Here is an 11,661-nt window from a genome sequence, read left to right on the forward strand (position 1 = left end):
GTTACCCACTTGGCCATCAGAGTGCCCTCTTGAGAGCCCTGTAAAACTCTTGAAATATTAACATTTTCAGAGATGCCAACTGAATAAGGATGAGGAGCCCCGAAAGTCACTGTCCCTAGCAGTGGGCACTGAAAACAGACAACTTTGTATCCCAAGCAAAAGCTTTAGCATCAGCTTCCCAATGCTGTGAGCTGTTGAGTCTTCCCAAGGAGTTCCATCTGTCTGTCCATGGACTCCTCGGAAACAAGAGGAAGGAACAGGGGGAAGAGTCCAGGGCCCTCCGCTGGAATGCGTGGGGGGCCCCCGCTCGTCAGGGCGCTTGCACCTGGGCAGGGGCAACCTCCTGGGCTTCTCGGGGGCGCAGCCCGCCGGGCACTGCCTCTGTTAGTGAAGGGGTGCCACTGGCCCTGGATGCTCGGGTTGTCTGTGTGGAAGGGCTTGCGGATGCGGATCAGGTTGAGGCCCGACTGGGCCGCCAGCTTCTGCACCAACGCCCTGATCTCTTCGGCTGACTTGCAGTGGATGCTCTCCTCACGCACAGCCCCGTTAAGGTATTCCGCCACCACTCTAGGAACGTTGCACGGCTTCGCGTTCATGTAGATGACGACCCCTGGGTTCCGCTGGGCGAAGTCGGTCACCTCCCGTTCTATGAACTCCCTGGCGCCGCGGGATGAGGGCGCGTCGCGGCTAAGGCTAAAGCTGAGACGCTGAAGCTGTGCACGTAGCGACCCAGGCTGTTGTGGAGGACACTGGTCAGGAAGCGGCTGGCAGTGCCACGTGCAGTCATGGCTACAGCTCGGGCGCCGCACCGCAGGGCAGAAGGGGCAGAAGACAGGCCCCGGATGGGGAACTTCCAAATTTTATTATTTTTGTGTATGTGTACCATCAAATCGGGTCTGACTGGCACAGGAGGAGATTGCCTCTCTGTCTCCAGCAGAGCATCTGGTGAATTTGAACCTTGTACCTTTGGGATTGCAGTGCAGCTTCTTGCCACTAGGCCACCAGAGCTCCCGATCTTGTCACTCTTGTGTTCCTGATGCGAAGCCTTTGGAGCCTCAGAGGGTTGGTCGCTTCGTCTTCTTGCCCAGGGGTGAGCTGCAGCCCTTGACAAGCAGCTGGGGCACTGCCGCCTCCAGCTGCTGCTCCCAGTGACCACGTCATTCCTGCTAGAATAAAGATTTCACCGTCCTAATGCTTCATGTGCTCAACTGCTAGCTACCTGAAAGGCTGTAGGTTTGAGTTCACTGAGAAGAAAAGCTGGTGATCTGCTTTAGTAAGAATCAGCCCCAGGAAGTTCAGAGGGTGCAGGAGGCACAATGTATTGGAGCCACCTTGAGGGTGACTGGATTTGGGGGTTCCTGAGTGGTGCAAGCAGTAAAGTACCTGACAAGTAGCCAAGAGGTTGACATTTCAGACCTACCCACACAGCAGCACTGCAGAAGAAAGACCTGGTAATCTGCTTCCAGAGAGATTACAGCCGCCCTGTGGAGCATAGTCTGCTTTAATATGTAAAGTCCCTATGAGTCAGAATTACCTCAACAACAACAGGGATTATTTTTTTTTTACAATTTTTTTTTTATATTGGTTTGCTTACAAAATTCATATACAAGGGAGCTCTGGTGGCCTAGTGGCAAGAAGCTACACTGCAATCCCAAAGGTACATGGTTTAAATCCCCCAGGTGCTCTGCTAGAGAAGGAGGGACAGTTTCCTCCTATATCAGTCAGATCCAATTTGATGGTACACACACAAAAAAAATTTAAAAAACTCAGGAGAGCTCTGGTGGCTCAGTGGCAAGGAGCTGCAACTACAATCCCAGAGGCGCACGGTTCGAATCCACCAGATGCTCTGCCGAGGAAGGAGGGACAATCTCCTCCTGTACCAGTCAGATCTGATTTGACGGTACACTCACACAAAAATAATAAAATAAAAAAAAAACACAAAAACAACTCAAAATTCATATATAAAATTCACATACAATCCTTAAATCACTTTTTGTTTCATACAGTCATTCCTGTTTTTTTTTTTAATATAAAATTAATCACCATTGAACTATGCCCACCATTGCTCTGTCTTTCCAGATCTCTGCTGGATTTTTCCCATTTCCCCCACCACCACCACCACCACCACAAATTGTTGGACCTTATAATTTCCCCTGCCCCTTCTCACTTCTCTGCTTCCACCCTCCCCTCCTTGGATCCTCATACACGTTTTACTAGTTACCCTATTTTTACAATAATGGTCATATCTATTGTTTATTCTTATGACTCTGAATTAGTTCAGTCAGCATAATGCTCTCCAGTCCTTTCCAAGTTATATAGTAATTTTCAATATTGTTGCACCTGAATGCTGCATGATATTCCATCATGTGAATGTCCTACAAATTTCTCAATCCATTTGAATGTGGTTGGACATTTGGGCTATTTCCATGTTCTTGTGATGGTGAATAACGCTGCAACTAACATTGGTGTACAGATCTCCACTGGGGTCTCAGTTCTAGTTTTTTTGATATTTCTAGCAGTGGATAGCTAGTTCATATGGAATTTCTATGCTTAGCTCTTTGAGGAAATGCTAAGCTGCCTTTCAGAGTGATTGTACAATCCCACCAATAGTGTATGATGAGAGTTCCTATCTCTCCGCATCCTCTCCAGCATTTACTGCTTGCTGTCTTGTTAAACTTTGACACTGCTACTGGGATGAGATGGTGTCTCATTGTGGTTTTGATTTGCATGTCTTTTATTGCCCATGATTTTGAGCGTTTCTTCACGTGTCTATTGGCCATCTGAATGTCTACATTTGTAAAAAGTCTTTTGCCCATTTTGTAATTGGGTTATCTCTTTTTCTTGTGGAGGCCCTGGAGGATTCTGTAAACTTTTGTCCTGGGGCCTTTGTAACAACAGGGAACTTTTGCATTTACTCTCCCCAGCTCCAGTTAAGTGTAACATTTGTGCCTGCAGATCTACACTAGAGCATGTTTACTGTGTGTAGACTTTTGTTTTCACTCCTGGGTATTTTGGTGATGACAAAATCAAGGGGGACACTTTTCTTTAGCAGTTGTGTGTCCATTTTTAACCCATATCTATGATTCTGTTTACAGATTCCTACTGGAAATCCATTATATGAATCTTATTACAAGCAGGTAAGTGTAGCATGTGTGCGCTTAGTTAGAGCTGATGTGTAATAGAAGGCGATGTTGTTGTTATTATGTGCTGTCAAGTTGATCATGACTCTTAGTGACCCTAAGAGCAATGGCTCTAAACTTTGTCCTATCCTGAGCCAACGTCACTGTCTCAGACACACTTGACCTCATTGCCACACTCTGTCAGCCTATCTTGTCAAGGGTCTGTCTGTCTTGTACTGACCTTTCCAACCTGATGTCCTTCTCTAAGGACTGATAGTGGGTAAATGGTAGAAATCTCACCTTCTGTGTGGGAGACTTGGGTTTGATTCCCAGCCAGTCCACCTCATGCATACCCACCGTCCATCCGTCAGTGGAGGCTTGAGTGTTGCAAGGATGCTGGCTGGGTTACAGTGGAACTTCTAGACTAATTCAGACAAGGAAGAAAGGCCTGGTGATTTACTACTGAAAATAAGCCAGTGAAAGCAATCACAGCCATGTCAGTCGTCAGGAGGTTGTGTCTAGGCTCAGGGCCGGGCAGGGCAGCTTTGTTCATTGTAGCCAGAGGCCACACCACCCACTGCTAACATCAGGCATGTGATGGAACTGGAGTACAAAGCTCTGATTTAAAGTGACACATGCCCTCTGTCCCGAGGTGCTCTGATCAGAAAGTTCTCTTAGGCATTGTTCTCATGTTGCAGGTAGACCCAGCGTACACAGGGCGGGTTGGGGCGAGTGAAGCTGCACTTTTCCTGAAGAAGTCTGGGCTCTCGGACATTACCCTTGGGAAGGTATGTGCAGGGCAAGAACCACTTCCTTCTGCCCCCTAACTCCCCTAGTGGATGCAGGCCAGCTGTAGACAGAGCCCTTCTTATGGGGAATGGTCATCAGGCCACCTTTTGGCCCTTAGACTGGAACTGGTGAACTCAAATTCAGGGATGGCAGCCTCCCCCCCCCCCCCCCGACAAGGCTGAGCTCCTTGGTGTCCTGATAGTGTATCTATCGGTTCTGAGCTGGGTGTCAGACTGGAGCGAGCCTCAGGCCTTTGAGGTGAGGGCTGGGTGGATGCCTGGCTCTGCCCCTGCTGATCTGTGTGCCCAGGCAGGTCACTTGTCTCTTCATGCCCTTGAAAGGGCTGCCTACAGGCTTCACACCTTTGGACAGATCATCCGTCTGCCATATACTTTTGGGCAGGTCACTCGCCTGTTCCTGCCCTTGGGACAAGTTAGTCTGAAGGCCTTCTACCTGGGCGACCAAGCTCCGTTGTGGCTCCAGCCTTTTCTGCAGGCAGGATGTGGTTAGTGGTCATGCTTATGATTGTTTTTGTCTTTTCGGCAGATATGGGACTTGGCTGACCCAGAAGGTAAAGGGTTCTTGGACAAACAGGTACATACACAGCTACAGAGTAAGTGGGGTAGCTTGGCCCGGACCCTGCTGTCTGTCCAGCTGCGCGCTCCCCAGACCTTTTCTCTTGTCCCTGTGTCACAAGACACAGATGCAGCCAGCCCCCTGTTAGCGCGGGCACCTCCCTGTCCAAATAAAGTCCTTTTAACTCTTGGAGCCATTCTTGGTTAGTGTGTCTCTTAATAGTTTGTGTACTTAACTACAAATGATTGCAGTTTTTAAATAACCTCTTGGTTAGCAGCACAACACACTAAAGCCTACACCACTAGAGCGCCTTTAAATTTTTTTTAAATGAATTTTTATTTTTCAGTCAACCTTGTTTCACATAGAAGGTGCAGACAGTAACATTTCTAAGTGCTCCTACCAGCTCCCCCTAGTGGTAGCATCATATGTGGCCACAGGGCTGTTGTCAAAACCAGTAACTACATGATGGATTTATGCTGAAGGCAGGACTGAATTCGCATTGCCAGGTTTTGCCTGTAAACAACAGCCCCCTCCCTCCTACCCCGTGTGGATATTGTTCTGTCAGTGTTGTCACTTGCACAGATAGGTGTCATCACCATAGTCAGGACAGGGAACTTTGCTTCATTCTCTGGAAACTCTCTACCCTGGCAAGCCACCGCTCTGTTCTACCACGACCACGCTGTCACTGTGAGAATGTTCTCTACATGTGATTCTACTTAGTCCACAAGTAACTTCATTTTTTTAACGTTTATTTGACAATGACATTGATTATGTTAGGGTCAGTGATAAATGGGTCCCTGGCTGGTACCAACAGTGATGCACTTAATTACTAACTGAAAGATGGGTGTTTCCAGCCCCCTTCTGAGGGACCCAGGAGACAGACCTGGCACTTTGCTGCTGGAAGGTCAAAGCCTCGGATGCCCCTTGTATCGGATCAGCTCTGTTCTGCTGATTGCATGGTACCATCACAAGTCCGAATCCACTTCGCCTAACCACAGCATAGGAATAGCATGTTGTTTTTGTTGTTAGCTGCAGGTGAATTGGTGCTGACTTGTAACCACCTATAACGGAGGAAAGTGCTACCCCGTCCTACAGAACCCATCTCGCTCAGGGTCTTCCTCGTTTTCACTGACCCTCAGCTTTACATCATGTCCTTCCCCAAGGACCAGTTCCTCCTGATAATGTGCCTAAAGTATGTGAGACTAAGTTGAGTCATCTTCACTTCTAAGCAGCGTTCTGGTTATACATCTTCAGCTGATAGCATTGTATTGACGTAGAAGTGTATATAACAATTTTTGAAAGTAGAGAAAAACAAAAATAGCCTACAGTAACCATTCCTATCCCCTTACAAGAAGCCTAATAATGTTAATCTTTTTTAAATAATCCTTGTAGAAGTGATTTAAAAATGATTCTAGCTATAATGTGGTCCAGCTTTACCCAAAACTGGAGTGCATAGCTCGTGACCTGGGGTGCTCCCTCCCTTTGCAAGTCCTCCCTCCTTTTCTTGGATCCTCAGGATTCTCACAGGAAAGACCTCTGTTCACTGCGGTGTAGGTCTCGACCTCCGGGGTCTGGGGGTACCGGCGTCTGTGTCGCCCTGACTCTGATCATCCTGGGAAATGCTAACTAGCCTTCATCTATTTGAAGACATTTTTAAGAACAGAATTTATGCTCAGTATTCTTAGCCTAGTTAGTTGTCTTCATATTTAAAAAAGAAAAGATATGGTAGCACAAGTGGCTGGCCAGCCCTGGGTGAGTGGAGGCTGCGGGCAGGGAAGGCACCTGATTGTCTGGCATGTGTCTCATATTCCTGTCGGGACAGGGAGGGATACACTTCACACTGGACCACAGCGGGCACAAACCCCCACAGGCTGGTCTGCACATGGGACAGGTAGGGACCCCAGCGAGGATCAAATATAAATTCCAGAAGAGCTGTTTCAGTTTCATGACACTTTAATAAACTCAGCATATCTGTGCACTGTCATCTGTGTTCTGACCCATGTTAACTCCACCAACTTCCACAATTTACTATTTATTATACTGGGAATCTTTTATTATTGAAAAACACTTAATGAAACTTTGCAATGCTCAAGATAAACCAAGGTAAGTTATTTCTAGCACATTCCTTTGAGTGATGTTCCCAAGGTGAACTTGTCAATTCTGGGTCTGTATGTCACATTTGCACATATCATCCTGGGGGTGGAGGGGCCCGGTCTCCCAATGCCATCCGGTACAGACCATCCTCCAGGGTTGTGGCCCAGCACACTGCTTATCCTCCACTCGTCTTTTGGGCCTGCAGGGTTTCTATGTGGCACTGAGGCTGGTGGCCTGTGCACAGAGTGGGCATGACGTCACCTTGAGCAACCTGAACCTGAGCATGCCGCCGCCCAAGTTTGTAAGTCTCCCAGCTCCTCCTGTTTGCCTCATCTACCTACCTGTTTGCTTCCCATCTCTCTCTCTGTCCCTTTCACAAGGCAGTTAGAAACTTCCCTCCCTTTCAGTAAACACCGAAAACCCAGAGCCCACTGCTGTAGAGTCAGTTCAACGTGTGACAGACCTCCACTGGGTTTCCAAGTCTGTAAATCTTAAAACAAGAAGTGACCAGCTCTATCTTTCTCTAACAGAGCTGCTGATGGGTTTGAACTTCCAACTTTTCAGTGAGCAGCTCAGTACTTAGTCTCCTGTGCCACCAGAGTTTTGATAGACACAAGCTCCTGTGATTTAGTCCTATGCCAGTTCCTTTTCTTTCTTTCTTTTTTGAAGGTGAAAGCAGTTTTATTAGAAAATGTACATACCAGAGAAAGAGACTATCATTCCTCCTAAAGTAAAATGGGAAAAGACTTTTTTTTTTTAAAAAAACTAGCTTTTTATTGTGATTTACATGAAAGACGACAGATGAAATTGGTTTTCTCCTCCCCACTTCATGCACATTATGTTTCATGACGTTGATGCCAACCCCACATTGTAACAGCACTCTCTGCTGCTTCCTTGTGTTTCTCCTTTCTACTCATCCTGTCTTCTGAGCTTTCTCTCTCAGCAAATGCTGCCCTTTGGATCTTGTGACTGCTTCTTTTAAGTAATATCCTCTTCCTGGTGATGATGATTACCTCAAAGATGTGCCTGCTTTTTGGCTGTTAATAGAGTCATTTCAGTTGTAGGTTTACAGAGTCATAGTCTTGGGACTTTATCAGACCAGCAAGTGGGTCATGTCTTGGTTCTGAGCGTCACTTTATGACTTAATGTTCTGTCTCTTCTTTTTAGCACGACACCAGCAGCCCGCTGACAGCCGCCGCGCCCCCTGCTGAGGCCCACTGGGCTGTGAGGGTGAGTGGACCACAGCGTCATCTTTGTGGTCCTTGTGATTGTGCCAGCTGAGGGGTGGGGGTTAGAAATAGTCCTGGGGGTGACCCTGTGTCACAAGTGTTCTGACAAAGCACACTTTCACACTGATACCTCTTGTGAGGGCCATGGCCCACTGCTGTGGTGAGGGCCGTGGCTAGGACAGTGATCTGCATTTTGGAAGTTGGAGTCTTAAGAACCTGTCATTGGGAAGGTAGGGAGGAAAATGAGCAACAATGAATGAATGAATGAAAATCCAACTTTTCTGTAAACTTTTATTAAGATCACAATTAAAAAAAAGAAAGGAACCTGCTCATCTCAACTAAGATTAGCACTAGAGAAAAGGCTGGCAATGTGCTTCTGAAAATCAGCTGGTAGAAACTCTATGGTAGAACCTATGGCCCAGAGTGGATCTTTGGGATGGTGCAGAACTGGACATTATTGCACCCGGAGTTGCCGTGGGTTAGGGACTGGCTTGGTGGCAACGGTCCTGACTAACAGGGAGACCACGGACATTGTAACAATTTTGCTGCCTAAATGAGTGGGAACACTGAGGTGTCCAGCAACAGATAACTAGCCAAAGTAACCATGGTACGTGATTCATGCATCACTGAAAAATGACCATGAATTTGTGAAATACTGTACAACATGGATGACTCTAGAATAAATTATCCTGAGTGATATATTGTCACAAAAAATTGTGGTATAAGACCACTGTTATGAAAAGCTGAGAAAAAATTCATACACAGAAATAATCTTGGAGGATTAGCAAGGATGGGAAAGGAGAAAGGAGTAAAAATTTGATAGAGAAGCAGAGTGACGGGAAGGCAGTATACAATAAGGGATTGATTGGACATTGCAGTTAAGGAATTATGTTAATCAGTGGTAATTAATGTTATAAAACAATGTCTGTCAATGAGTGTATGAAAACCCAACATGATTTATAAACACCTCCCCCCTAAAAAAAAACCCCTCCGTTGCTAAATGACCCCCACTCCACCCCACCCCACCCCACATTATCAGGTTGTTGTTGTTGTTATTATGTACCCTTGAGAATTGGAACCAACGCATACCAGATTCTCAAGCAGAATTTCAGAGGCAGTAAAAGCGAATGTTAAAAGACTGGCCATCTTTCTCCCTCGGATCAGGGGAAATGGGACAACTCCAGTGTGAAGACCCAGCAGCGTCCCGTTTTCTTATTTCCTGCTGGTGTGCCTGGCACACTGGTGCTCCTCATACTGTTTGAAGAACCAGAGGCAGGGAACGTTGTGACCGCACAGACGTGTCATCATTTTGAGGATGAAGAAAGCATGTGAGGTCTCCAGTTAGTGCAGACCTGCCCAGTGGAAACAGGTGTGGGATGTGGGAGCCTGTCCCTGATAGCATGAGACTTGGAATATGAAGTAGAAAAAGGGTTTTCACCATGGCTAAAAGATTGACCTTCGTGAGTCTTACTATAAAGTAACAAGGGCAGTGGTGGTTCGGTGATAGCATTACCACCTTCAGGCCAGGGGACCAGAGTTTGATGCCCAACCAGTGCACCTCACGTGTGTCTATCACCTGTCTGTCAGGGAGCCTGTGTTTGGTGCTCTGGTGGTGTAGTCTGTAGGGTGCTGTGCTGTGAGCCCAAAGGTGGGGCCTTGCTGGGCGTCCAGATCCACTCGTGACTCCATGGGAAGGATAAGCATTCTCTTCCCGCACAACGTGCAGCTTCTGAAAGCCCCGAGGAGGGTCAGCCCTGAGTTGGTTCTGACCCAGCAGCAGTTAGACTTGAGCGGGTTTGTTACTGTGACACTGCACAGGAAGCTCAGTGCAGCTTGCAGACCAAGGTGGGCAAGGAAGACCGCTGGCTGGCCTTGATCTCAGCCCACGCTCGAGGGCATCGGTTCCATGGCGCGCGCACTTCACCCCTCGGTGGGTGCACTGGAGGCCACAGCTGGTGCCAGGCCGGCAGTGGCTGCCCACTCTGTGTCTCAGGGCTCTCCCTGCACTCACAGGGAGCTTTGGTGCCTGACTTTTGTGTTGTTGGGTCCCTGGATGATGCAGGTACTTGTGTTCTGTGGCTGACATATGGATGGTCCATTGGAACCTGGACCCAGCACCATGGCAGGAGAAAGGCTGGGAAGTGCTGTATGAGGGGCACAGACAGGGAGACCCTGGGGGTGCAGTCCTGCTCTGTCATGCTGCTGGACCCGTGGTCGACTCAAGCCAGTGGGCTGGGTTTTGTTTTCTGCATTGTTAGGCTCACCCGGTTAAAGTTGGTCTTGATAGTTGCTCAGTTCTTTGGCTTATTTTTCTATCTGGCTCTTTACCTTTTTGAGGAGCCTGGTGGCTCACTGGTTAGGTGCTTTGCTCCTGATTGAAGATCAAAGATTCGAACCTCCTAGCCACTCTGTGGGGGAGAGGAGGGACAGTCACCTCCACACAGGCTTCAGCCTTGGCTGTGCTTTGAGCAATTTTACTCTGGATGGTTGGGTTACCTATGGTGCCGATAGGCTCCGTGGCAATGAATGTCTTTCTATCTTTGTTTCAGTTCTGTGTATTCATGCCTGGATGTTGCTCTTTATCCTAAAGAATGAGCATCTGTTCAAATCAAATCATTACCTTTTTGACCCCAGCTCACTACCTCCTGGGGTGTGGGGAGGAGTAGTCTTTGTCCCTCTGTGGAGACCCCACTAGCCTCTCCTCCACAGCAGCCGCGGAGGGGACAGCAAAGCTGGGGCGCAGCTGCCCATGACAGCTGTTAACCTTGGCTTCTGGTCTTTAGCAGAGAGTTGTTTTGTTCATGGCAAAAGTTCAGGGTTGCTTTCTTTCCTCCCTGCCCATCTCAGTTTTAATAATGAAAGTGTTAAGTCATGCGAAAATTGTCACAGAAACCACAGGGTTTCCATATGCCCCCCTTCTTCTGTCATGTGCATTTTTTCTACTCTTATTATCATTCCTGGTAAATACGAGCAAGTTGACTATGAGCAAGTTATTATGTACCATCAAGTCGGAACTGACTTGCCAGTGGGTTTTCAGAGGCGGTAAATTCACACAGGAGCAAACTGCCCATCTTTCTCTAGTGGAGCAGCTGCCTTTGTGTTGGCAGCACAATTCCTTTACCATGAAGCCACCAGAGCTCCGACGACGCATGTTGTTGTTGTTAACTGCCGTCGAGTCGCAGACGACTCATAGCGACCCTATGAAGGAGAGTCCTCGACGCTTGGGTGCCTCTCATCCTCTCTCCAGGTTCATAGGGTTTCCGGAGGCAAGCTATTACGGACGTGGATGCCACTCCTTCTTCCAAACTTGTTTTAATCGGGGAGCTCCACCCCACTCTCTGTCTGCATTGGGTAGCCAATCATTAATGCATTTGACACACCAGTGTCACAGTGATCAGCCTCACAGCAACCAAAAGTGAATGTGGTACGGCAACTTGTACACCAGGGCTATACAACCTAGAGGAATGTCTGAACAAAAACAATGAAAGACAGTTCCGAGGGCAGCGGATTAAAAGTCACCCACCTTTGGCTTGGTAGCATCGCTTTCTGTCCATTGGGCCAGCTGATCTATCTTTCTGTTGATATTATTGTTGTTAAGTGCCGTCGAGTCATAGACGACTCATAGCGACGCTATGAAGGAGAGTCCTCGACACTTGGGTGCCTTTCATCCTCTCTTCAGGTTCATAGGGTTTCCGGAGGCAAGCTATTATGGAAGTGGATGCCACTCCTCCTTCCAAGCTCCAGCGACGCGTTGTTGTTGTTATGTGCCGTCGAGTCGTTTGCGACTCATAGTGACCCTGTGTACAACAGCCCTAAACCCTGCTCTATCCTGTGCCAATCGCATTGCCTCTGAC

At 47.8% G+C, this 11,661-nt stretch overlaps 1 protein-coding gene and 1 pseudogene across 1 annotated transcript in view; one reads left to right on the forward strand and one right to left on the reverse strand.

The window, feature by feature from the left end:
• Nucleotides 1-310: 310 nt before the first annotated feature.
• Nucleotides 311-787, reverse strand: LOC102866550 (annotated as a pseudogene).
• Nucleotides 788-3,098: 2,311 nt separating this feature from the next.
• Nucleotides 3,099-11,661, forward strand: part of EPS15L1 (epidermal growth factor receptor pathway substrate 15-like 1) — a 78,567-nt gene continuing 70,004 nt past the window's right edge. Inside the window, exons 1-5 of the mRNA XM_006898280.1 lie at nucleotides 3,099-3,137; nucleotides 3,818-3,907; nucleotides 4,455-4,502; nucleotides 6,784-6,879; nucleotides 7,746-7,808. Coding sequence (XP_006898342.1) covers nucleotides 6,862-6,879; nucleotides 7,746-7,808 — 81 coding nt within the window. The 5' untranslated portion in view covers nucleotides 3,099-3,137; nucleotides 3,818-3,907; nucleotides 4,455-4,502; nucleotides 6,784-6,861. The remainder of the gene's footprint in view (nucleotides 3,138-3,817; nucleotides 3,908-4,454; nucleotides 4,503-6,783; nucleotides 6,880-7,745; nucleotides 7,809-11,661) is intronic.

This window comes from Elephantulus edwardii, unplaced genomic scaffold, assembly GCF_000299155.1.
Source record: "Elephantulus edwardii isolate Elephantulus edwardi_28Jun2011 unplaced genomic scaffold, EleEdw1.0 scaffold00226, whole genome shotgun sequence".
Lineage (NCBI taxonomy): Eukaryota > Metazoa > Chordata > Mammalia > Macroscelidea > Macroscelididae > Elephantulus > Elephantulus edwardii.